Source organism: Tetrao urogallus (genome assembly GCF_951394365.1).
Source record: "Tetrao urogallus genome assembly, chromosome: 1".
NCBI lineage: Eukaryota > Metazoa > Chordata > Aves > Galliformes > Phasianidae > Tetrao > Tetrao urogallus.
Window position 1 is genome coordinate 146,877,810 of NC_136813.1, and position 27,127 is coordinate 146,904,936.

At 38.9% G+C, this 27,127-nt stretch overlaps 1 protein-coding gene across 1 annotated transcript in view; it reads right to left on the reverse strand.

Moving 5' to 3' along the window:
- Positions 1 to 6,141: 6,141 nt before the first annotated feature.
- The window catches only part of ANO4 (anoctamin 4), a gene marked incomplete at both ends in the record, with an annotated part of 109,713 nt that continues 88,727 nt past the window's right edge, over positions 6,142 to 27,127 (reverse strand). Inside the window, 10 exons of the mRNA XM_079541842.1 lie at positions 6,142 to 6,333; positions 9,550 to 9,655; positions 11,483 to 11,602; positions 14,761 to 14,908; positions 16,529 to 16,681; positions 17,669 to 17,811; positions 19,605 to 19,702; positions 21,940 to 21,997; positions 22,966 to 23,077; positions 25,496 to 25,532. Coding sequence (XP_079397968.1) covers positions 6,142 to 6,333; positions 9,550 to 9,655; positions 11,483 to 11,602; positions 14,761 to 14,908; positions 16,529 to 16,681; positions 17,669 to 17,811; positions 19,605 to 19,702; positions 21,940 to 21,997; positions 22,966 to 23,077; positions 25,496 to 25,532 — 1,167 coding nt within the window. The remainder of the gene's footprint in view (positions 6,334 to 9,549; positions 9,656 to 11,482; positions 11,603 to 14,760; positions 14,909 to 16,528; positions 16,682 to 17,668; positions 17,812 to 19,604; positions 19,703 to 21,939; positions 21,998 to 22,965; positions 23,078 to 25,495; positions 25,533 to 27,127) is intronic.

The following is a 27,127-nucleotide window of genomic DNA, read 5'->3' on the forward strand; positions in this document are numbered from 1 at the left end:
CTTATTTGATTTATTAGTCTCAATTTCAATTAAATTGTATTATATTGTGTTATCTTGCATTCCAATATCATAGTAAAATAAGTTTTCCTCCATAGATTGTTGCTGCTGTTTTTTTTCTCCCTTCCTTCCTTCCCCTTTTGTGGGGCCAGGGTGGGGGTGCAGGGAGGGCAGGGGCCTACAGCCCTCCCCTGTCACGGGCATAGATTGATCTAGTTAACTCCGTGACAGGTGTAGGTATTAACAAAGGTATTAATGTAGGAAGAAAACCCTCTGCTGTACTGGAATAGAGAAAAAACCGCACCTGCAGTTGACTGTTATCTGTGGAGCTGTGAGCTGAAACTTACTGTAACCACTTGTGTTCTTGCAGTTCCTGTTGTCATTCCAAAGTTTCACTTCCAAGGTTGGCCCAGATCAGGCTAGAGCATGTTTTGTGTTTTGCTTAGAGGGCAGAGTCTGCTGTTCTGTCTCTGGGAGGGGAAGAGATTGCAAGGGCTGGATGAAGTCTCTTCATGGCTGCAGGGCATGGGATGGCTCATCCTCTGGCTGCGCTGCTGAGAGGAGATGAACAGCATATCTGTCCTTACATTACTTCTGGTTTGAGAGGATAAAAACCCCACAGCTCCCTTATCCTAATTGCTTGGGGAACAGGCTGTTTGACCCACTGTTAGTACTACTGTCAGTACACTGTTAGTACAAAAACTGTCAGTTTTGTACTGTATATTTTTTACGACATCAATTGATGGGGGCTTAAAACTCTGCCACAGCATCAAGTTGGTAAATAAAAATAATTGCAGGAAAGTCAGGCAACGAAGCTTAAAAAGCAGTCACGCTTGAGACACAAATCAAACACTGACTGTGTGTCTTAAACTCTTTCAAGAAGTTACACTGAGTTGTGCTGGGTGCTCAGCTGCTGTTATATGGGATTTGATTGTACTAGTTTACCTGTGCTGATTTGGGCCCTTAAGCACTTAACCCAAGCTGTTCTGTGCCCCCTGACAGCAGGCATTTGATGATCTACTGCATAAGATGGAATCGATAAACTTTAGGAGGCAAAAATGGGAGCAGACCGTTCCTAGCAGAGTATAGACCAGATATACTCTACATGGGTTGCCACTAGGAGCACATCTCCATTGGCCAACCAGTGCAAATGATGAAGTCAGGCTTCCCCTTTGCTACCTGAGGTATAGGCTGGCAAGATCCAGGGCAGACCCCTTGTCTCCCACTCGTGTGCTGAGGTACTTTTGGCCCATGGATTTGAACAATGACAAGTACTGATATCTTCACTCAGCTGCAGAGAGCCAAAACACTAAGAAGACTGGTGTCATTTTGTGTGCCTCTGCTCAGTGGTTTGTAGTAAGCCAAGGGCAGAGCAGAAGCCTGCAGCAAGGCCTGTGTGCCTTCTGGTAGGACTACAGCACTCGCAGCCCACATGTTGCACTCCCATCTGACCATGATCCTTATGGGGGTGACTGATCAGCACAGCCCTTTGTTGCACCATGCTGGGTTGAGACCCTTGTTTTGAATTGATGCTGCCTTGGATGACCTGTGACTTCTACCTGTTATGTTCATGGAGTGAAGACTAATCTTTCCAGCAATCACAGTTAAGAAATAACATAGGGTCATGGAGTTTATTCTCGGCGCTTTGAATTCACATGGGAAAACACGTAAGCCTTTGCTTGAAGTCACTCTTTGAGCACTGATCAGTCATTTTACTCTAATTTCGGTATGAAGTGAAAGCTTGGGCCAGATGGTATCTGTTGGCCCACAGTCACATTGAGATGAGTTTTTATACTGGGGAAAATACCATGTTGTAAGAGGTTTAGAGGTAGCATTCTTTCTGCAGATGACCCTGGCAACTGTCCTTTTTCTCATTATCTAACCTCCCATGATTGCTGCAGAACTAAGAGGTGACTCTTCTGCTTTACTTTTTTTTTTTTTCTATACGCTTGCTGTTTTAATTGACATCACTAATTGAAACAATTAATTTTGAATAATGTTTTCTCTGAGACTATATACTGTCCTTGTCAAGCTGCAAACAGAGCCAGGGCTTTGCCTGTGTAAAAGCAAGATAATTCTCAGGGTCTCCCTCACAATCCTGCACCACGATCCTTCATCTCTCTCAGCTAAAATCTCACCCAACAAAGAAATGAAGTATAGCCAGTGCCAGTTAATTCCTTGGGAATGGGAGCACTCCATACTGCCCAAGTTACACGCAGCATCTGGGAGGGCTGAGAGGAGAAACAAGTGGAAACATTAAAAAATGAACTGAGAAGGCAACAGGAGCAATATTTGATAACGTAGATTCACAGACAGAAGGTGGCAATGGATCCTGGCCCCTTTGGTCTGCGTTTACACTTACTTCCACTCAGCTGGTCTGTTTTCTTTCTGAACAAATAAGATAAATAGAAAATAATGTGTGGATTTCAAACAGCAAACATTTCATATGCGTCATTTATTTTAAAGTTTATTGCGTCACATTATACAAGCATTAAACATGGCTTTATGTTGATGATTTTTTTACGTAAGTGTGAAAACTTGACATTCTTCTCCATAAGATTTTTTTCTATTTACAAATAAACAATCTCTATGTATACTTTATATATATATTATATATATGGTAAATAACATAATTCCCCTCAGAAAGATTTAAAATAAAGAACAGATTTGTAAACAGGGTTTCAGTTGTAGTATTTGGTGGCTTGAACACAGATGGTGCTCTATACCTAGGCTTTTACTTTTGTCAAAATATCCAGGGTGCTCGTTTACATTTATTATTCTAAGGTTCGTAAAACCAATGTGGGACAGAATGCAAAAATCGTAGCAAACAGGCTGAAAAACAGTCCCAATATACATTTTTTTCCTTGGTTTTAAAAACTGGCGTGTAACTGCTCATGAAGTACATGCTTGCTGTCAAAAGTGGTCTATAGAGATCACTCCTATGCTGATTGCAAGATGATTTCACAGTAAATCCTTTGATGTGTGTTGTCCTGCTTGCTATGGCAAATGTCTGTGGCATGCATTGAGGTTGCATTTTTTCTCGTTCCTTTGAAGGTAGTGCTCTTGTGGAGCTGGAATAAGTAAACAACATACAGGGTGGTCACCTGGAGTTTTAAACAAAACCCATCCATCATCAGATCAGAAAGAATGGAATGGCATAAATTTTCTATCTACAGACTGTTTTAAATTCTATGTATTATTGTTAGCCTATTGTATGTGATATATTTTCCTAAATAATGGAGCAAATAAAAAGGGGGTTGTCTTTCCTGAGTGTTCTGCTATAAAGCTTTAAAGGACTAAAGGGAAATCTATTCTGCAAAACAGCAGGACTGAAATGTCAGTGCATTGACTGGTCAACATTAAGTGACAGAAATGTACTCAGGATCTGCCAGGGAGGTCAGAGTCCCTTTCGGCATCACGCTCAGCACAAGCCTGGTAAACAGCAGCTCATGTGCTCAGTTTGGACAGAACAGGACATAACTTCTAGCTATGAAGTGTCATGAAAATTCATTGCAGTGTACCTACGTTGAAAACTTGTAACAAATGCAATTATTTTGTATTGTGTTTTTGCTGCACTTTATTAGTTTTGACACACTATATTGTAGCGATTGCTCCAGGGTGGAAGTCAGCTAAAATTCTACTCAATTTCAATTCAGTTCTGGGAACTGCAGGATTTTTGAAAGATTCACAACCCATATGGGTGAGACTGATATTATGTATGACTCACAACTTATTTTACTACCTAGCAAACAATTTCTGAATTAGTCATTTGTGAGTTTTTGTTAGAGATGTAACACAGAGGATATGCAGCCTAATCCAGTTGCTCATGTGAATTTGGTCTGAGTGAGATTTTGCACAGTGATCCTGCCTGAGAGTATCCAGATTGCTAGTGTAATATACATCCCTAAGTGGTGAATGGTAAATACTAACCCATTTGGCATGTGTGTATAAAAGAATGAATGATGTTGCCTATCTATTTCCTTCTGTTTACTGAGACAGAACATTCCCATTTCTTCACTGCCCATATAGGCTGTGTCCACAGCAGCTGTAAGGTGAAGCAAAGATGAACAAACAAGTTTCTTGCTTATTAGGCAGGAATATATCCCAGAACCATTAGTTGTGTTCCTTATTCCTTTTGGCAGCAAGTCAATAGAGAACAGATTCACCCTGAAACTCCTTCAGTGGCCTCATAGGAATTGCCTCATAGGAACTCCTGGCTTGGGTCACGAGCACCTGATAGTAGAAGCCATTTATCCTCTGTGCAGGAAGATGGATTAGTACTAGAGGAGTTCCTTATTCAAAGGAAGAAAAATGTAGGCTGGCAGTGGCTACCGAGATGAGGATGCAAACATTTTCTTCCACCAAACCATACTGCTTTTTATCAAAACTTTCCTCCTCATAGAAATAGCACAGTTCTACCTTGCAGTGGAACAAAGTTAACAGATTTAATTTGGCAATATGAGGTCTTGGTAAAGGTGGTCCTGATGTTTATTGGACTTTGAGGCATCCATACAAAGGATCTTGCACTGTGTGATTTGTCCAATGCCGCTTCTATTGAATGGTTTCTAGAAGAACTTGTAGAAACAGCGTGCTGAATTTTTCTCACTGTCAAATGCCTTTAAACTAACAAGGGCATTATTCATTAATAGCTCTGAGAAAAGCATACCGTTTTTGAAGCTCCAATTACTTGGAAAAGTGCTAATTAAATTGATGAGCTTCAGTATTTTGCATGTAGCTGTATCTTTACGAAGACATATGGTTCCTTGCAGTCTACTTACAGTCTGGGCTTTTGAACTTCCTTCTTCATGCTGTGGCTGATTATGCTCCTGCACGTTTGGCAAGAATTGCAGTATTATCACTTTGAGGCAAGAGGCAGTGGAGCTTTCACAACACTCAGTATTTTGATTTGTGTTGCTCTGTCCAGCAATTCTGCAGTCATTAGAGTTACAGCTCTACTATTTTGGACTAATGACCTGCAAACTTTTTAATTTCTTAATGCTAAGCAATTTGCAAAAGGATATAGTCAGTGGCCCATTTTGGCCAAATCTAATTCTACAGCCTATGTAGAACTGCTGTGCACAACAGATTTCAAGCTATTTCATACTACAGCCTAGTTGTTTTCTCCCAGTGCAGACAACAGAAGAAGGAATAAAAGAGCAGAGATTATGGATGACCGTGTTCTCTTGCTTTGTTGAATTTGTTCATCCATTGTTTGTTTGTTTGTTTTGCTTTGTTACTGTTGATTTACTTAAGACAGAACAGTCTTCTGTTATGTGTATCATATATTCTCATTCTTGATTAGGCCTTGATGTGGTCTTGCAATACAAGTATACAAGCAATTTTTGGATGAGGTGTCCTAGCTTGATTTGTTTCCTTCAGAGACCAGACAGACCCATAGCTGAAAAGGCACTGTTCAGATCTTCAAAAGTTACTAACCTTTCACAATAATGTGTCTAAATTAATGACCCTACAGTTAAGACACTTCTGGACACATTTAGGTGCTTGCCTATCTGCCAAAACTTCTGCATGTGTAATTTTTTCAACCCATGTTAAAGCATTTGATTGGACTCATGATCAAAGATCTCCTCACAAATACTAAGGTATTGTTCAAGTTATGGAGGCAATCCCCATATGTTAACTTAACTCATGGTAGATGCTAGCTTCCACCACTTATTCCACCATGGGAGAGAGCATCATTGCCATGCATGTTCAGCATGTGGTGACTACACATGTAGACATGAACTATCATGTTGCTAATGAGCAGTCACTGGTTATGAACTAGCTGCTCAGCCATGATGAGGAGCCATGAGATCATTAGGTTCTGTAAAGCACTGTAAGATACTTAGCTGCTTTGAAGTTCACGGCCTTGAATTTAAGCCATGCCTGGAAATAGTGTGGAGCCTTAGGCATTGGTCTGCGCTGCTCATGCCAATATTAGCTCTGGAGAAGACTAAGCCTTGTAAGACCCCAAATTTGAAAAGACTTAGCACAGTATTCACCATTTTAAATATGGGTACACATGTGCTGAGTGCACACAACACTGACTGTTCCTCTTTCACTGTTGCTCTCTACCGCAGAAAACCAGGATTTTTTGTTAATAGAAAGAACTCCTATCTTCTTTTAAGCAGTTTCTTCCTCACCCCATCATGGCCACTCATTGTGATAAGATTTTCCATTCTTCTTTCTTTCCTTCCTTTCTTTCTGCAGACGTTCTAATTCCGCTTCATACATCATTTCCTGAATCAGGTATTTTTCTCTCCTCATTCGATCTCTCAGATCTTTTGGAAGATCTGGGATTAAGTAGGAAATCAGGTGCTTTATGCAAAAGACAAGGTGCTGCAAAAAGAAGAAATGGTTGAAGAATGAAAACTACTGGAAGAAAATAAGTTATTTCCATACCTTCTGAAATCCCTTTCCTTCTAAAGATGCTGTGTTAGAACTGAATTATTACTAAATTGCTGAAGTATTACTAAATCTGAAGAAACCAAATTGTGAAGATTTCCCCAACAAAAAACTAGACGGCAGTGGACTATGGATTTCAGCAAAGGTCAAGAGCAGCTGAGTCCAAACAAAGCCTCAGGACTGTTGTATGACCTGTGCGTTCAAACCCCTGAGGTCATGCTTTGCTGTAGGGTTGTCTGGGCAGGGACTGTTAATAGTGGATTGCTCCACAGGAGGAAGATCAAGTTGTATAATATTTTCCTGTTGCTGGAAATTTCTTGCATCAGTATTGGAAACTAACTCACCTATGTAAAACAAAACATTTTTTCTTCTAATCTGTATCTCTAATCCAAAACTATCTTGTCATTTACTAAGCATAAAGTGCTCCTTTGTCATTCATGTTTTAGGCAAGCCCCAGCAAAGCTGACTGTGATGGGGGAGGACTGCTCAATTGTCTTCTTTCATTTGACTGAAGATGGTGCAAGGAGATTTATACACTCCGCTTGAGAGGAGATCCTCAGAAATAAAAATCCCCAATCTCAGCAAAAACACAGATTTTAGACTGGAGAAGTAAAGATACTTCTTCTCCAATAAGAATCCTTCCTTTCAAATCCACTGAAAAGTATATAACATTTTCCCATGTATTTTTCCCTTATGAGAAAATAGAAAAACAACCTGCAATAGCCATAATTACTGTGTGTCTGCCTAATCTAAAACAAACAAACAAACAAAAAAACCCTAAAAAGCTTCTTCAGCTTTTGCACACAGCACTGCCACTGAACTCTCAGTTTAATCCAGACAGATACTTTCTTTTAAACTGAGAAGAAGTACTTTTGTTTTGTTTGTTTGGCCAACATAGCCAAACATCACTGCATCCACTTCCTCATTGCCAAAAGGGTGTCTGAGCTGAGGTGGAAGGTTACTTCATTTGTGAAAAAACTGCCTTGAATCTCCTAGAGAGACCTTTTACTGTAACTGCTCTGGCAACAATAACATATCTAGTAATATTTTCTGTAGTGAAAAACAGGTATAGTTTCTGCTGAAGTTACTTTTATAATTTTATTCAGATAATTAAGGAAGCATTTTGCAGTGTGAATAAACAGATCGGTCTCTGCTGAGAAAGGTGCTGGTGAGCCAACTTATAGCTTTGGTTGGGGCAAAGCAAAGTCAGTTGTCTTATGAAAGCATCGGCCAGATCTGAAAAGCTGTTCCACAACAGGCTGTGTATTTAGCTGGGCACTGAACTTCTGCAAGATTGATTAGTCTCACTGTAGTTACTTTTGTCCTTATTCCATGCTGCCTTTACACGTAACAGCTGAGGTGGGAAGGGACTTCTGGGTCTGTTTGGTCCCACCCTCTGGCTCATGCAGAAACACCCAGAGCAGGGTGCCCAGGACCACGTCCATGTGGCTTTTTGAAGATCTCCAAATACATATAAACCATGTGTCCAGTGTCTAAAAGCCAGGCTCTCTTTGGTCTTAAAACTCCATAGGCTGATCTGCCAGTGCTGCTCTTGTAGTTCATTTTTGGAGAGGGATTCCATGGCTTTCAGCACTGACAGCTCAGGAAGCAACAAGAAGATGCATTGTTGAGGCCTCACCTTGAGTACTGTTTTGGGCACCCTCAGTTCAGAAAGGATATTGAGGTGCTGGAGCAGGTCCAAAGAAGGGCAACAAGGCTTGTGAAGGAGAATATGCCCTATGAGGAGAGACTGAGGGAACTGGGGAAGTTCAGTCTGGGGAAAAGGAGGATGAGAGGAGGCCTTATTGCTCTCTTCCAATACCTGAAAGGTGCTTACAGTGAGAGCGGGGTTGGTCTCTTCTCACTGGTGACAGGTGACAGGATGAGGGGAAATGGCCTCAAGTTGCACCAGGGTAAGTTTTAGGTTGGATATCAGGAAACACTTCTTTACAGAAAGGGTTGTTAAGCACTGGAATAGGCTCCCCAGGGAAGTGGTTGAGTCACCATCCCTGGATGTGTTTAAAATCCATTTGGATGTGGTGCTCAGGGACAGGATTTAGCGGAGGGTTGTTAGAGTTGAAGGGCTGAAAACTACAATCGGGGAATTCTCTGCAGACCTTGGACTTCTGCTGACAAGACAGCCCTAGGCAAGAAATAATCTAGAAAATGTTTCCCCTTCACTTTTCTTCTAACTCGAAAGCTCGAATGTTCAGTGAGGTGAAGAGGTGCTTTGAGAGCTCAGTACAGAATGAATTTCCAGAGTAATATGAGTCAGAAATGTAGTATTTGCTCCTGAACAGTATGACAATAATTAGTGGTGATGGCAGCTTCCATATCTGGAGGCCCTGTTGCTATCATTTCAGAGAAGTGGACTGAGGAAAGAATGGTCAATTTTATTGTTTATTCCCTGTTTTGCTTCTTCTCAGTGTAAAAAGCATTGGAACTGCTCGTGCTGTAGAGATGCTGAGCACCTGGTTTCTGGCTTAATGAAATTCAGACCTTATGAGCTGCATCACAGCGTATTTATCTACCTTCTTCTCTCTGTTTTTCAAAATCAGCATAAGAATAGCAGTCAAACGAAGCTGGGTTTTCTCTGGTTTGTTTTAAAGATTTCTGAGATACTGACAGTAAGCACTAATATTATGAACTTTGCCAAAGATATCGAGTCTCTTTTAGCATCACCAGCTTTGTGATGCTAATGGAGATGAATGGTATTTAAAATAGAGAAAAAAAAGCTAAATGTGCAAATAATGTGCAACTTAAGCCATCTCCATTTTTCAGTTGTTCAGATTTCATCCTTTCTAATCATGTTCCTTCCCCCCTTATTCACTAACTAGTTTGCATACAGCTTTCAGCCTAAATAGAGTGCTAATACCAAAACTTAGAAAGTAAAAACAACATTTCATTCCCCTCTTTTCCTGTCACTGTTATAGCTTTCAAATTGCAGTATACCCCTGTTTGTTAAAATATAAATACCTGTGACTGTTCCAGAAATGGGAGAATATAAAGCACAGTACAAATAGCAGAAACTAACACGAAAAGCTTGTCAGCTGGCATCATGGAACAGCTCAATGAATAAGCTTCAAGAGGAAACTGTTTTTGTTTTGGTGTTTTTGTTATATAGACTTTTCCACTGGAATGGTCACTGACCTCAAATACAATAATGAAAGCCAGCCGTGCTGCTAGGACATGCCAGAACTGCAGCGTGTAGCCGTAGGGCACTGGGGAGTGAGGAGGGTCTCGGTAGTCCCTGTACCTGAAACACAAGCAGAGTACTGCAGTTAGTAAGCTCCTACCCTTCTGCCCACGAGGAAGACAAAACCCAAACCCATCTTTCCTTAATCAATGCATTTTCTGCAAATACAGAGCATGTCGGGTGCTCAGCACTAGCAGTTGTGGCTTCTTTAGCACAACATGGGCCCTGTAGGCACTTTCTCAGAATGCAGAGTGGGGTAGGATGCTCTTGGAGGGGTACTTTCTTCCCTACCACAGCTTGTTTTAAAACCATAAATATCTCCACTTTTGTCAGCCTGACAACCCTCGTCTATGTTCTAGATGAGCAGAAGTTAACTGAGTACGGCCACTGTTTTTTGTTCAGACAGTCTGCCTTCTTGGAAAAGCGCCTACACTACAGCAGGCTGCAGTATTTCCTTACTCAGTATCAATAGCTGGTTTACGTTGCAATTAAAGTGACTGATGTTTTAGCAGAATTTTGATGGGTAGCTGATAAACTCAGCCAAAAAAGTAAGACACTCACTTTCTTTCAAGGGTAAATATACATAATAGTTCAGTGTACCTCCAAGAAGAGATTTAACTTCTAGAGATTTGTGGCACCAACTCTAATAGAATGGAATGGAATACTGAGGCGACCACTTATGCATTTATTGATGGGGTTTCTACCACCAGCTTTAAGTAGCAGCAACATTATGCATGATGCTAGGGAAGAAAGTAATTAAAGGGGGGGCAGAAATTGATCAGAATCCATAAACATTATTAAAAGGTACCATGGCAAACTACATGGAATGAAGTATTATAAAAGCAGCTCTGCTCCTCAGAAAACTTTATCTATGGAGTCAACATTGGGATGCTCTTTCCGTAAAATAAGTTTCAACAGAGAACAGTGGCTTCAATATCAGTTATGTAAATAAAAGCAGTAATCAACTCACAATGCTATACCGCTTGAACTAGTTATTGCTAATAAAAATGCCACAAAATCACAAGGTATCAGTGACTTTTGCTATAGTCCAGAATATCTTTTTTTTTTTTTTTTTTTTTTTTGAGAGAGAGACTCATGAAATTAAATTATATTTTTCTACAGTGAAAAATACTGGAGTACCTGTATCTGTAGCCACCAGGACTCATGCTGGTAAACTAGTATTGCCACAGACAAATGGCAACAGTATCTGTCATATGATGTTCTTCCATTGCACTCTATTTAAGATTTTGATTCTCTGGACCGTAACAATTAATCACTTGTAAGTCTCTCATCACAGCCTAGTCTCAGACTGCTATTCCCAATCTGTTGGCTAATGACAAAGATACAAAGATGATTAACTGCTCATTTTATTCTGATTCAAAGCAGAAGCATATGATTATTACTAATAATTACACCTACAAGCAATGACATAAACATGTTAACCATTCAGCTGTTAGTTTCGTAAAGGTAGCTTAGGACAGGCTCTGTTTATGTCAGACAGACTTGTGAAATAACTGAACGCAGTCACTTCTATGCACACCTAAGCTGACTTTATGAGAAAATCTGATTAAGATATCATCTCAATGACATAATCAGTCACTCATTATTGACTCTTTGATACCATATTCCTCCACGATGACTGCATGTAATTCAAGCCATAACACCATACAAATACTGTAGTTGGAGCACCTGCCAGCTTCTCTTGCATCTAAGGAAGTAATCATGCAGAAAACAACCAAGAACTACCACAAGCGTGTTCTCAAGTAGCATTTTTTTTTCCCATTAATATTTTTCAAGTTTTGAAAATTAGTTCCAACCCCAAATTTACCAGGATGTTTCTCCCTTGAAGTGTTTTAAAGCAAAGAAGTGTTTTGATCAGATACCTACCTGCAATATTTCAATGGTGAACCAGAGAATTCACTTCCATTTGATGTAGGCTCTGAACGGTTTTCAAAGTCTGACACCAGAAATACTGATAAACTGGCATTAACATAGCCAACCATACACCTAGAGGGGAAAAATTCCTTTAGTCAGGACACAGCAAGATTCTGCTATTAACTGTTCTACCCAGAAGGAAGTTCTCAGGGTTTCATGAAATTTGCAGTTTAACTGTGATGCTTAGTAACGTTTTGAAGGGATACAGAGGCAATATGAAAGAAGCACTGACATAGATCAATGAATAATGGTAGATTTTTATGGGAGAAGAAATGGCAAGGACTGGGACTAGTTACTTCTGAAAAATACATAGGTAGGGAAAATAGTGAGTGGCACCAGGGAGATGAATAGAATACTCCCACTGTCAGTCTCATGTGTGACAAACACAAAGGAACATTAAGTTAAAATGGAAAGGCAATACACCTACAACAGCTAAGGGAAATAAGACTTCTTTTTTTTTTTTTTTTTTTTTTTTACAAAATGTTCAGTTATTTAGATAAATTTGGAATTAGATGACCGCAGACTGGTGGAGTGTTGGGAGGGTTAAGCAGAGTTTGGAGAACACTGAGAAACAGAATGTACATTGCATAGTAAAGGGCTATGGGAGTCACAAGAAGACTCAAACTTGGTATTAATCACGTTGAGGATAGGGAACATGCATTGCACTTTTCACTCAAACATGGGTAAGTATTGGCACACCAAGAAAGCATTCATTCTCTAACTGAGAAGAAAAGACTTCAGCTAGCCATAACCAATCACATCACCATCAGGGCCATCTGTTTTAAGTGCTTCAAAACTAAAACCAAGAAACCATTGACAGAACTATATGAGGCTGCCAGATTTTCAGTCAGGAAGAAGGAAGGACTGAACCAACTTATCTTCATTCTCCTAACATACATGCTGAACTGAGCTAAAGAGAAAGACATTTAAACATATTTTGCAGTGCATCAAGAGGTCACGTACAAATTTAGCCACCCACAAAACTGTTCTGCATGGTATACCATGTACTGTCTTTAAGAATAAGAACTAAAAGATGAGTATAATTTCTGCATAGTTAATTCTTTCAAAAAGCTGTTATCGATGAACGAATTTAGCTACCATAAGGATAGCTTTTAAATGCCCTGATTGGTACGATTTTGCCAGGCAGTTCTGACCCACAGGGATGTCTGAAAGAACGACAAGGGAAAGCAACTCTCACCTCCACTGAACTAAATCTGTTATAATACTGCTCTGATTTCAAGAACAATTCTAGTTTATTTAGACAAGAATCTGAAATGTGGAACTTGAGGTCAGACAACTGAGGTGTGAAAATTGCTTTTAAGAGAATATTTGAAAATCAATTTTGTCCTGCCAAGAACTGCTGCAGGAAGCCAACAGTCTTTGTGATATACTTACATATTTAAAAACCTGCTTTGGCTTCATCTGTTGGACTATTATAATTAAATTTCAGCATTACCAAACCAAAAAGCTTAAATCTGTAATTATTTCAAGTTGTTTTGCCAGAGGTTCAGAAAGCATTATATGGTTTTCTTCACAGTAAGAGCTGATTATTTTTTAACTAAGGATTTTAAAGTATTTGAGAAATTACATTTAAGAACCATCTAGTTTTGATTCAAGATCTCCACGTTGATTAGATTTGGAACTTAACATAATCTCAATATTTTTCTAGTATCGCTGGTGCGTTATATGGATTTAATACCTACAGATGTTTTGGGAAAGAAAAAGAGAATCTCTCTCATGTAATCAATATGTCAATAATGTAGTCAATAGCAGGTATTTTCACGCCTTAATTTAATTTGAGAAAATTCAATATTCCTGTGGATTTTTAATAGCTCCCGTCTTTTCTAACAGCAGTTACGAATAGCAGCATCCAGAATGATGACGTATGTAGTTTTTATCAAATTTGGCTGCTCCATGGGATTAATATTGAATGATTTCATCTGAGAAATTCATCCAGAAAAGCAGCAAAGTTATGAAAATGCTGTACAAGAGGTTTGTAAGAAATGCATCTTCAGTGAGCCAAGCTACTTCCCCTATGCCGAACTAGTTTTAAAACCAGTGAGTCATATTTTATTACAAAAATCAAATTTATAAGAGGGCTTTTTTTTCCATGCACATTGGCTCTAAGAAAATCACTCGCAAGGAAAACTGCTGACAGTGCCTCAGTGTCCTATGGATCTTCATCACAGCACAAACAGAGGCGTAGGCTCAGCAAACACTGGCACAAGACCAAACACCTTACCAGCAAAAAGATTTTAACTCCTCATGAAAATAAATGGAACAGTCCTGCAGGCACCTGTTAAAATGCCAATCTAGCAGTAGAACGGCAAATTAGCAGCAATGCTAATCAGGAACTGCCCCATCAGCTGCCTTTCTTCCATCAGTAGGATTAAACAGTATTGGCAAACACAAGAGAGCAAAAAAAGCAGCAACAGAAGAATCCACTTGCTATAGCAAGGAAGAAAAATCAATCTGCCATATGTCCGACAGCAGAACATAAGCCCTGTAATTCTCTCTCTGGTTAAGCTTGTGTTTCTCTGAACTGCAGGCTCTTACTAACAGAGCTACCAGGAGATTTGCAAACTGTGTCCATGTGTGTTCAGCTGGATTCAGTGACCTTCCTCCAGTCCAACAGCTGAGATTTTACAAGTTGCAGTGTAGCAGCTAGACTCATACTTAATGTAATCTCAGTGTTTACCAACACTGAAAGAAAATCCACTTAGGCAGTGGGGTTTCAGTTCACAAATGTCTCCTGAAAGACGTAACCAAAGGACTCTAGTTTTAGATGAAAAACAAATTGCTTTGCTCTGTAAGGATGCCTTGATTTATCAGTTGGGAATTGCTTTCTCCTGTGAGACACTGCTTTTTGGAACAATGCATGCTGAATACAGGAAATGCAGCTTAATGAATAAATATAAAATTCCGATTAAATCTTTAACTGATAAATATGTGCATAGCTTCAGAATAAAAAGAGATCTATACCCATGTACACCAGGAAATGTGGTTTGTGCAGCATACTATTACACAAGCCAAATTTCTGCCACGTTTTCCTTGAGTTAACTTCATTACAGTCAGTCCAGCAACCTACTCTGTCTGTGGCTGAAGTCTGTTGCCTAAGCGCAAGCGATAAATTTGAGTTAGTGGAATTGGTACATATACAGACAGAACTGCTGTATCTATTCAAGCAATGTGATTTTCACACATAACTTTCCTCCCAGAGAAAAGCTTACTTTTGCCCAGCTTCTCCTTGGCCTGCACAGGGTCCATATTTGTAAGCATAAACAAGTCGAGGGATGAAATCTGATGTCACGGCAATAACAAATGCATTTGTGATAACAGAAAGAATTCCAATGCCTTCCAGAATCCCATACCATATTCCTGTATGATAAGGAAAATGTGTTACCTCCAGAAAAAAAAATCAAGGACCAAAAGATTTCAAATACTGCATACTTTGAAGCAATTGTCCCATCACTCAAAAATTATATAGTTTCTATCAGAGACACTGACTAAAAATCATTTTCTTATTGAGCAGCAAGACCTCAGTAGACCAGATTTATGTTCTCACTGGAGTCACCCAGTGGGTGGCTTCATCTTCAAAAATGCTCATGAAACTTTGGCTCCATCAAATACCATAATCATATCAGTTTTAAGAAATGCGCTGAGCCTCCTTGCTTGCTATGACTCTTCGAGGAAAGCCATCCAGGACAGCCATGGGTATATTTAATCCACGATCTGCACGCTGCAGAGATCTGGTATGAGCCTTGTGTATGGCTGGTCCCTATGTATCTCTCTGCATCAAAATCTTCCTGCCATGCTAATGCTATACAATGGCACGTGGCCCCTACACATCACCTGGACTTCTGTGCCCAGTTTTAACTGCCTGAAAGATCTTGTGGCACAGACACACAATTCTGATGATGAGCATCATCACTGAGAAATACATAAAAGACAGGTTAGACATAATTGTTGATTTTAATGAGGTATCAAGCTATCCCTAAAAACTTTGCTGAATAGGTACCAACTGCAACTCATTTTGAGAAATCATTCCTGATTCTGCCTGAATACAAAAAACAACCCACTGTTTTTGAATTCTTTTATTATTGAAATTATATAACTGTCTCCTCACGGGTTCACACTGTTCACACACAAGGCTTCACTCAGGTACATGCCAGAGCACTATAAATTCTGGGATTCTGCTATTTCACGTTAAGGCCTATGCTTTTTTGCAGTGCAGAGAGGCAGCAAGGTATCCTGTTCACCTTTCCAAGCACCAGGAATTCAGCACTGGACAAATAAGTTTGTTTTGTACCATCCTCCTTTAAGGTGTTTTGCTTTGGCACACTACAAGGATGGGGGTGTTTTAGAATCAATCCGGAGAACTCTTGCAGCAGTGTGTGGCCAAGTGACCTCAAAGTTACGTTAACCCTGTGTTTAGCAACACAGGCTTTCCTCATTAACAGTAAATTTTTTTTGGAATCTAGACCCATCCTGTCTCATGCACTAAGGACACAGCCACAAGTCATAGAGGATGTTCTTTTCGGCTAGGTAGATAGAAAACACACAGGATTCTTACTGAATAGTGGCTGCTTTCATTTTGATGTTTCTGCAGCTCTCTCTGGTTATTATATTCAAACTGAGCAGCAGTGTTCACAGTATGCTTGCCACAAGAAAAACCCATAGAGGACACTGGTCACTTCATTAATATATAGAATCATAGAATATCCTGAGCTGGAAGGACCCATAAGCATCATTGAGTCCAACTGCTGGACATCTTGGCTGTTAAGTCATTCAGAAAATCCTTAAAACTTTTTTTTTTTTTCCCAATATAGATTTTTAATTGCATAAACAGACTGGCATCAGATGTCTCAAGCTTTTCGTGCATTGTCAGATTGTGTATTGCTAATGCAGAAGATGACTGAAAATTCCTTCACCCACTCTTACTTGTGGTGGTCAATATTTTGTCCTAAAAATAACACGCACACGTAACAAAGCACTCACCTATATCTTTGGCTCTTGAAGCTAAAGGTCTTCTCCACTGGGTGACAAATTTGTATGCATCAAGCCTAATTTCGATAATATTGTTAAGTAAGGCCAGAAGTGGTGCCAATGGAAAAGCTGCCACAAAAATGGTTGTGAATCCAAACTGAAGAACTAGGAAAGAAAGGGAAAGGTCACAGTGTAACTGTCAAGCTCTAATTTTAAGGGCTAAGAGGGTGAAGTATCTCACATACAAACATCACTTACTATGCTGTACCATACAATAGTCTAGTGACTTTTGTGCAAAACTTCCTTGCCGAAAGTTCAGAGTGAGGATGATCAGAAGAAATGCATGCTGTCTATCCCTGAGATGAAGTGCAATATCTAGAATTTTTAGCTGGGAAAGAAATTTGAAGGTAGATAAACTTTTTTTTTTTTTTTTTTTTTTTTTTTTTTTTTTTTTTTTTAAAGAAATTGACATTGTTACTGCAGCATCAATTAGGACATCCGAATACTTGCATAGATTACAGCATAAAGTACTGGTGGGCTGTTGTTTGAGACCTTATGTAAGTTTCTAGAGCTAGGTCTTCAGATTCCTAAATTTTGCATTACTTTGAAAAGAATTGCGTGAGAGAGAAAAGAGAAAAATAAACAAAAAAACCCCAAACATTCAAGATATACACAGTTCAGTCACACAGGGCCAAAGTTTTTGTTCTTTGACATTTGTTACAACAGTTATCCTCCTCCACAATGCCATTGACAGGCAGTAAATGAGGGTAATTTCAGATAAACAAGCTGTTCCACATAGTTTTAAATAAAAACCCAAGGGAACTTCCTTGAGCACAAATCAGCAAAGAATTTCAGAAACATACACAGGTGAAGGGTTGCAATGTAGAAAGCAACCTTCCCCATACAAAACCAGAATCAGAAGTGTTTCATAAACATGGGGTTAGCAAACCAATAGCACTGTGGTTAGCTACACTGACTTGGTTTTGTTCTCATAAATTCACTCCCATTCCTCAGCTGACCTGTGAGAATGAGAACCGTTTTGTAGCCTCCTTAGCTTCATACAGCAATTTCTAAGAGAGCACACCGACTCACATCAACAAAAAAACAACATTAAAATCTACTGAAGGGAGAGAAATAATGTCAGTGCCATACTCATTTCTAGGTATTCATCAAACAGTCCATAAGCATTCATAGGCTGCAGGTTGTAGTCCTTTTCCCACTGTGGGAAGCTTGTTTTTCTCTGTGTGCCATACTCTTGCCGTAGTTTTCTTCTGGTCCACCAGTTTTGAATTAGCCTATTTGAATAAATGAAAGAAACACAGTAAAGAATGTTACTGGATATTCATAACTCAACTGGAAGAGGCTAAGTGTGCACATGCCTTGAAAATATTTTCCAATGCACAGGAAAATATAGCATTGGTTATATATGAGGCTGATGACAGTGTAATAGGTATAAAAACAGATAAGGCTGATGGGCTGTTATTCAGGTCTACATGTTATTAAAATGAAAAGGAGATTTTGACATCTTTTTATTACCTCTTTTTGCCTACATAAAATCACTTCAAAGCGTTTTTATAAGGCAAAATGCAGCGTTGCATATAGTTAAGCTCTGAACAAGAAACTATTAAACAGCTTCTAATGCTGCTTGATCTCTTCCTGTATGTGAGGTGGGGAAGGGTAGGGAAGTTCTGCACTACAGAGTTGCCTCCAAATCATGTTCTTTGCAGAAATGATTGCATTCTTTCATACAAAATGGAAACAAAACATGCTTGGCTGCAGCATTTCAGGGCTAGAGAGGAGATGTGAAAGCTGGAGAACATCTATTTCTCCCACAGAATGAGTTTAAGCTTCTCAACATTACTGCAACGGTGATTTGCACTGTGACTCTAAGGAGAAGGGACTGATTTACAGCAGTTTATTCTTATTATAGCACTTGTTCTTAAACAATCTCCTCCTATTTACTTCTGTCAACTTCTGTAATCCTCTTCAATGCTCATTATTAGGTTTCAATATCCCTATTAATAAGTAGGAGAAAGATCTAATGGAAACTGACAAAAGAGGAAGGGAGTGGAAAAAAGGATCAGTGCTACTGCTACTGCTGCTGCTCCCCTCTTCCAACCTCAGCTGCAAAATCCTGACCAGCAGCGCTAGGTGCTGACTGGGGAAGATGGATGAATAGTGAATGCTGAGTACCTTGATTGTCCATTACACCATGCATTTAAATCATTCACCCCATTCTCATTATGGCTGGATGTGATCAGTGCTGAGGCTGCCTAAAATCGCTGCTGCAACACATTCTGCAGCTCAGGGACCAACCTCTGAGCTAGCTCTTCTGTGGATCCTGCAGTGAAGCAAATCCCTCCAAGCTGCAGAAGTTGACAAGGGCAAACTTTCTGACAATGTCAGCTCTCTCTTATGTTTTCACACTTGCTAATTTCCCTTGATGACCTGCCACACTGTCTCTAGCATCAACTGTCTCTATTAGTCATACTCATTAAATACTAATCAATGAGAAACGAACCAATAGGAAATGAATAATTGTTAGCCTTTTTAGCTAGGGCACAGCTCCACAGTGCCCAGATCACCAGGGGACATATCTATATACCAGTCAGTACATTTTTCTGGCTCTGAAGTGAATATGCCCACAATGCATTTTCATTTTTTTTTTCCCCAGCTCAGACCCGTCCTTTCAGGCATCTTTTATCACTCAGCAAGGAGAAATCCAATTTAGAACTTCCTGACACAGATAAAAGATGGTACATATAATATTACCTGTGCAAGGCAAACAGTTGTCTTACAGATATTTTTTCAGAGTTTAAAAAAAATGAATACAATATAATTAAGTACTTCCCACATATTTAGTTGTTAGTATCGATATTGCACTTTCAATTTTGCAAACTATGTTTAATATCTAAAACCCAGAGCACCAGCTATCTGAAAATCTAACTGAAGAGCTCCCTACTCAAAGGGATACTTTGTTATTCTTATGGCAAATCTACCTCGCTTTTATGTAACAGTTCATAAGGAAACAGTAAACTTGGTCACAAATTCTGTGATCTACAAAAACATAAGCACTAAGTTTACTTACGGGTAGCCCAGTTCCATGAAATTATTCCAGGTCTGCTTTAGCACCATTATGATACCCATTTGCATACAGAGATCAATAAGGCATCCACTAGGGTGGCACTACAGAAAAAAAAGAAACAAAAGATTTAATAGAAGTAATGCTCAGTTTAAATTATTTCTTAAAAAGCATAAATTAATATTTGATAATTTACTTAAGGGAAATGAAGTGCTGTTTTCTTTATGATTATTTTTTAAATATAGACTCATGGGAGCATATGAAACTGTATTGTACCATGAGCCCTTTAAGTCTGTCATCTAATTCTCTGTAGGAGTCAGATGCAGCTGAAACAAATATCATTTTCACACTAGAACTGCTAATAAGTTTATGGCAGTGAGTAAGATAGAGGCAAAAGCTAACAGATTTCTCCACTGATTACAGTAGGGACTGACTATGCCTCAAGTCAAAAAATGAAGAGAAAATTCCTCCTGGCTGTACATGCGAAGACTTTATGCCTAGAGGCTAGTCCTAATATTGTCTATTAAGTACTTAATGTATGGCTGAGTGAACTCCTCAAAGCTATTCTCTTCTTGAAGATCTACAAATCTCAACTAGCAGTTCTCAACATCTCTTGCAGAGTGCTTACTTGCTTTAGTTGTGGCTCCAGGCCTTGAGGAAGAATGCTCAGCTAGTAACAATTTAGGTGTTGCCACTATTTTTAGTTTTAGTATTGGAAGAAATAGAAAAGTGCCAAAAACTTTGCAGATCCAAACAGTGGAGCCTGAGCTGTATTAAGTCCTGGGTATTACGGATAAGTGAAGCAGATTGCTGCCACAGAACTGGAACTATTTCTTTTTAGGTTTTAAAGAGAAAAAAATGGCATTAGTTATGACATCTAGCAAAATGCAGGGTGAATTTCTTACTCATACTCTGCATTATAGTTCTCAGAGCCAGGGCTCCTTCTGAGGTTTCTGTTGACCTCATTTAGCTTCTCTTTAGATTAACAGGGTAGCAGATCGATTTTTTTTTTTTTTATTATTATTATTAATTAACTTCACTAGCATCATTATTAAATTATTAAACTTCTATTTTTAGGAAAGTCACACAAGAAAATGTAGCCTAAGAAAGGAAAGTGAAGTAGCAGTGATGTTACATCCATAACACCACCAAAATACTATGTATGCTGTGGTCTGGATATATATAGGAGAATTTGACCAAAGTATATCATGCTATCCAATGTCTTGCACTTGTCTTCATCCAATAGGTGAAGAGAGGGCAATTGGAGGGACATCTAGGCATTATATTCTAAAGCCTGTTCCTAATATGACTTTTTATGGATATGGTTGATAAAGTTAATTCTTCTTTATTAGACAATTCTTAATAAACATTTTTTTTTTTTTACTCTGACCCAACCTATAACATGTCATTGTAACATGTCACTGCTGCACCTCACTCCCAAACTTCATTCTTCCTTCCTTCCCTTTCTGTTCCTGCAAGTGTCTCCCATGCCCTGATTATACTGTGAGCTGATTCAGCCCAGTAACTTAACAGAAAAAAAAAAAAAAAAGATTTCACCAGGAAAAGAAAGAGTTTCCTGCTGATACAGGAAACTGACACAGGGTTGGAAAAACACCAGAGTCAGTGCAGAAGAGGAAGGAGCAAGCTTCTGGGGAAGGTTCAGAGTAAGTGTAGAACTGACCTCTTTTTGCAGCAGCAAGCTGTTAGGTCAACTTGGTCTCTCTCAGACTTTGAAGGTATGTTCAGTCTGTCTGTCCATTTACCACTTTTAATGTACAGAATTCACTGCTTCGAAATTACGATGGCTAATTATTCATTTTTTGCTACTTTTGGATGATTTACATTAACCAAAATACTCCAATGTCTGGAATTATTTGTAAATTCATGTTGGCAGTGAAAAGACTAGCATTTTTTTGCCTGCCATTTGTCATGCATTTGTAAAATGGTTTTCTATCACTCATCTGCAAAGTAAGAAAAATTTCAGAATAAAAGGTTGTAAGGTTCATATCAAACAGACCCATTTTAAGGATGAAACATTTCCAACATGAAAATACAAATAAAGGAGAAACTGTTTGATACAGAACTTCAAATGTGCTCAGACGGAAACTGCTGTGCTACAATGCTAGCATTGTAAAGGGCATGTGTGTTAATACACAGCTGTTTTAGTAGCAGGTGGTGAAATGCTGGTATTGTGGAGTTTGAGAACAACAGAAAATCCAACACCACATTCAAAAATACCTGGATAGAGTTTTACATCTGCCTCTGCTTGCATTCACTGCAACTGTAGGCAGCAGATAAATCTGTATCTTGTTTCAGGAGCAGAGAATAAGCAAGCACCCACCTCTTCCAGTCTCCACCGGTTTATCAGCCTTAGGTAGGCTCCAGGGTGTCCTGTAAATCTGTAACACATGAATATACGCCAGTGATGTTGCATGAGCAGTCTATATACAGCAGTGGAAGAAAGCTTACACTGTTGTTTTAATCTATTGTCACTTTAGCATGATTAACTACAAAGGACATTGCACGAGAAAAAGATCTGGGGATTCCTGGAATAATTTACATGAAGGGCTAAATATATTTTTACTTCCAGTTTCATGTGAACATAAAGTATTGTGCTGTTTGATGCTTAACGTATGCAAATCAAAGAGAAAGTCTGAGTGAAACAGTTTATGTCTATTTGGAAAATGGCTTTCAAATGCCAGCTCATTTTCTTACCCAAATTGTGGTATCTGCCTTTCTGTGAAAGCAGTGAAAATCTCAGTTTTCACTTGGAAAATATTATTTTCTTACAGTTCTCTCATGATGTCGCCCAGAATCATTCTCAACATCCCACATGCAAATAATCCACACTGATAGTTTATCAGTCTCTACGAAAAGGCTTTTCTTTTGCTTGAAGGGAGCTTGCAGGAAGAGGCATACAAATATATACATATATTTTTCTTTTTTTGCAAAAGAAAGGTCTGATTCTCTGGTAATAGTACAAATCTCATGAAAACAAAGCAGCAAAGTATTCAGTACTCAGAAAGAAAAAAAGCTCAGTGTTAAATTATTTACTTAACTGTACAAATTACCCACATGAAGACAGAGCAAAGTGGTTTGCACGCATATTACTGGGGATGGTGTCAGTTTCCAGTAGTGAAATTGGTAGGAGTTAGTGTTAAGGTAATCTGGTGCTAGGAAATTAAATCCACATCTGTTTCAGGGCTTTGGAAAGGAAAATAAAACTGTAATGTTTCCTACCTTGCTGTTATGAAATTTGCATTTTAGGATGTGTGACAATACAGTACCATTTTGTTTCACTGGAGACAATTTTATTACTCCTCTCTACTTCATTTTGTGACTACGAGGATGCAGATATCAATCCTACCTTCCAAGGAAGAATGCTATATAAAAGGTAGAGCTGTTCAGGTTGACAAACTGAAAAAGAAACATTTTCAGTGTGAAGCTGTTCTCCCACTCAGATTCTGTACGAGGCTGCTCTGTGAAAAAAGAGAGCAGAGTTTGAGAGGTTTAATCAGATTAACAATTTTGCTTGGCACAAAGGATGTAGACACCCATCTGAACTGGCAATGTGTTTGTAAATTAGCCTGCTGATTTTCTTGTACAAACTGTCAGTAGAAATTGTATCCAAAAGAAGTGCACAGCAAGCTAGCTTGCAAAGACTCTGAAATCTGTTCTGATATCTGAATAGGTATATTCCCAGGAAACTGCAAGATAATGTGTGTATTCTTACAAGCTCATTCTGTTCTCTCATTTCCAGCTCTGCAATCTACCAAAACGACACAGCTACAAGCTGTGTAAGCACCTTCTTGCTAGAGATGTCACAATGAAATGAAGTAAATAAGTAAATCTTCTTTGTGGTTCTGTTTCAGGGTTGTGCCCATCTTGCGGTGGGCACCTAAGGGCTCTGTACAGGCATCAGCAGAGAACCACTTTCCTTGTCCCAGGGAGCTCCTCACAGAACAATGAGAAAAAACAGGATGGATGAGACAAACAGGAAAGAGGTAGACCATATGTCTTCTCTTCAGCTTGGCCCTTAATCTCCATTTAAAGAGCAATCAAGACATGAGTTAACCAAACAACTACTATGCCAACACACTAGTACCATGGCCTGCAACTGCTTTCCAGTTGGCATGAGCATGTTTATTAATCATCTGTTGCTGTGAACAGAAGTAATCAGAAGAAAAGCAGAGGTAGTAATGGTGGTACCATGTACCATAATGGTAATACCTGTATATGTACTTCAAAAGGAATCTCTATTAAATTACAAGCAAAAAAAAAAAAGATAAACTAGATTCTGTTTGGTCGGAGACATTCTACCCATGAGGAAATTTCAGACACCTGAACAAAACTGTGGAATAGACTATTCATCAACAACTGCTCTAGTGATTTGGAAATGCCTGTCAAGAACACCAGGTCTGTGCATGCTACTACATACATATGCAGCTAAGCAGAAGGAAATGAAAGATCAGAGATTTTTGATGCCAGCATGTGTTGACTTTAACAGGGCTGCTGCAGCTGAAGCTTTGCTCATATGACTTTCAAAGAGAATGGCAAAACTCTGGAGCAACATGGATTTGAGTTCAGAAAAGGTGATGTAATGGCTGAAGAAGAACATCCTGACTGTCCTTTCAATTCCACTCTGAGCTTATTACACTGATAAAGATCATTCAAATGAAATTTATGCCACTAGAGTAAATAAATAACACAATAGAGGCTGGTCAGAACAGTGTGACCCACTGAGTCCTCACATAAGTGCAGTCTGCAGAGGCTACAAGAAGCAGACCTACCTCCACAAGAACCTGGCAGAAAGTAATTAAGCTTCAAGGTCTCTACATTATATCTTACTGTCCACAGGATGTCACAGGGAATAAAAGGAAATAGCCCATGCAAATTACATACTTGAAAGTCATTTTTCTCAACTGTGACTAGTAGGTGTCTTTTCCACGGAAAGAAGATGGCAGCAATATTTTGAATTCAAGATATAAAAAAAAGGACTCTCAATCTAAGAAACAACAGAATAAAATTCTACCTTAGAGACATTTTGAATATATCACAGATGCCTGTCTAGATGTTAAAAAGCCCCAACGCTAGCTTAAATCAATTGTTTCCTCTGAGGAAATCTGTGGAAATCTGTCCTCCTGAACATCATCAATGTACACAGATAAACCCCAAGTTGAAAATAATGCCAAAAAACTTCTCATACACATGCTATTATTGGTTGATTTAATAGGCAATCATCTCATTTCAGATTTCTTGACCCAAGGAGCCATTGCTAACTGCCACCAACAACTGCAATCTTCCAGAGCGATGAGGATCTTCAAAGACTTAGTGACAGTCCATTGCTACCCTAGTATGTGCTGACTGTAAAACCAAACACATTAGCCTTACTCTAGTGTCTTTACGGCTGATCTGAAAAGTTAGTTAAACTTAGAATACCACTAGAGTTTGAGTGTTGGTAAAAATTGATGAGACACCTAGTTCTTTTCCCTCCCAGTTGCTGACCCTCCTGAAGGGATATGTCTGAGAGTCCTGAAGCAACTTATTTTCAAGCAACAACTGTTGCTTCCAAAAGAGATTCCTGTGAAAGTTTTGAGTACTCAGTCTCTGAAAACTTCAGTTATACTTTTGTCCTTGCGGTAACACTTCAACTTTTTACAAGGTAAGGGGCTGGAACAAGAACTAAGGACTGCAGGTGAGTGATTCTCACTGTTGCTAATTCAATTGCACTACAGCTTAGTTTATAATACTACTTCATTGTAAACTTAAGAAAATAATTAATTCCTAATAGATTTAAAATTAATCAAGACTTCCCATACAGACAGTTGGAGTGCTGTCACAGCATTGGGACAAAAAAAATCAGCATAATATTCAATTTTGTATTTAACATCACTTACCTAAATTTGTCAGGAAAAGAGCAACCTTTTCATATAGCTGAAACAGAGAAAAAACAGTCTCTTAAACATGTGGCCAGCTCAAAAATATAGTACTGTTTTCTAGATAATTGCTTTTACCTGTTAGATCTGACATTCAGATTGATCCCTGTCACATTCTGATAATGACTGTAATAAAACTATAAAACAATAATACCATAATTATATAATCAATCAAGGAAAAGTAATAATTGCAAGCTTATATTCAGCTCTTTTCATCTACAGTACATACAGGAAAAGTGCTGTCAGTGTTCCTATTTTACATACATAGTGAAAAAGAGTCTAACAATTATTTCAAAACCACAAAGCAGAGCAATAGTGGTTTTGTTTTAGTTATTTGTGGAACATTATCACACAAATAAAAACACCCCACTAAGAGTATTCTTTCACTTTCTGGGGTATTTTTTATTATTTATGTGCTTCTTTGGTGCTGGGATGAATGAAAGTTACTGGGGAGAGAGGGTTCTTCACAGAAAGTCATTAATAGTCCTCATAGAAGGTTTGGGTTGGAAGGGACCTTTAAGATCATCTAGTTCCAACCGCCATGCTATAGGCAGGGACACTCCCCACTAGAACAGGTTGCTAAAAGCTCCATCCAGCCTGGCCTTGAATGCTTCCAGGGTGGGAGCATCCACAACCTCTATGGACAACTTGTTCCAGTGTCTCACCACCCTCACAGTCAGGATCTTCTTCCTAATATCTAGTCAGAGACATTTCTTGGCTGATCTCAGTGACATTGTTCTAAATCCTAAGTGGCACTTACAGATGTTAGCAGGAAGCAAGGTCTCCAGCTCTCTGTGAGACTGCTAATTTAATAAAGCTTACAAAAACTAACTTGGAGGATTTCCACAGTTGATATTTGCAAAGATTTTCTGAACCCATAAAATACATCACCACCATCAGTATAAACTAATGCAATCAGTTCAGTTTGCTTTAAATGAGGATAGGGCCCTCCTGCAACATGTTAAATGTCCTTAACTCTCACTGATGCCTACAAGGATACCAAAATCCTCATACTTCAGGCTCAAGTACTTATTCCTAGAATATGTATAAGCAACATTTCATTACATTTGCAGTTTCCTTATAAAATGCTACTTAAATTGAGTTATGTACAATTTACAGATCAGACTGCTTAAGACCTGGAGTTATCCTGAATTATCTCATCCACGCTAACAACCACTTCTTGTTGTCAACAGCTTTTTAGTACCTTTGGTGTAAATAGTTTTGATTCGAGTAATAAGAAAGATGGTTTCTTCTGGGTTTAAAATAATCTCCTAAGGGCAACTGTGGAAGTGCTAAATGCCTGGGTAGTTTATATCCCAATCCCAGCAGGGACTACACTGTTTTATAAATGTACATTGCTCTGCAGATGTGAATATCAAAATTCTGTGCTGTTATTGTTCCTCATAGAACTGTAAGATTGTTAGGGATTCCATTAACAACTTCAGGACCAGATAATCTACTACTGCAGTTTATCACTACCACTCCCACGGAGCACCATTTAGGATCATGTTTCTTTGTTCATATTTCCTATGGACAGGATCATTGGAATTAACAGTTTTTATCAACCTAGGTAAATCCAGTGATTGTTCCCAG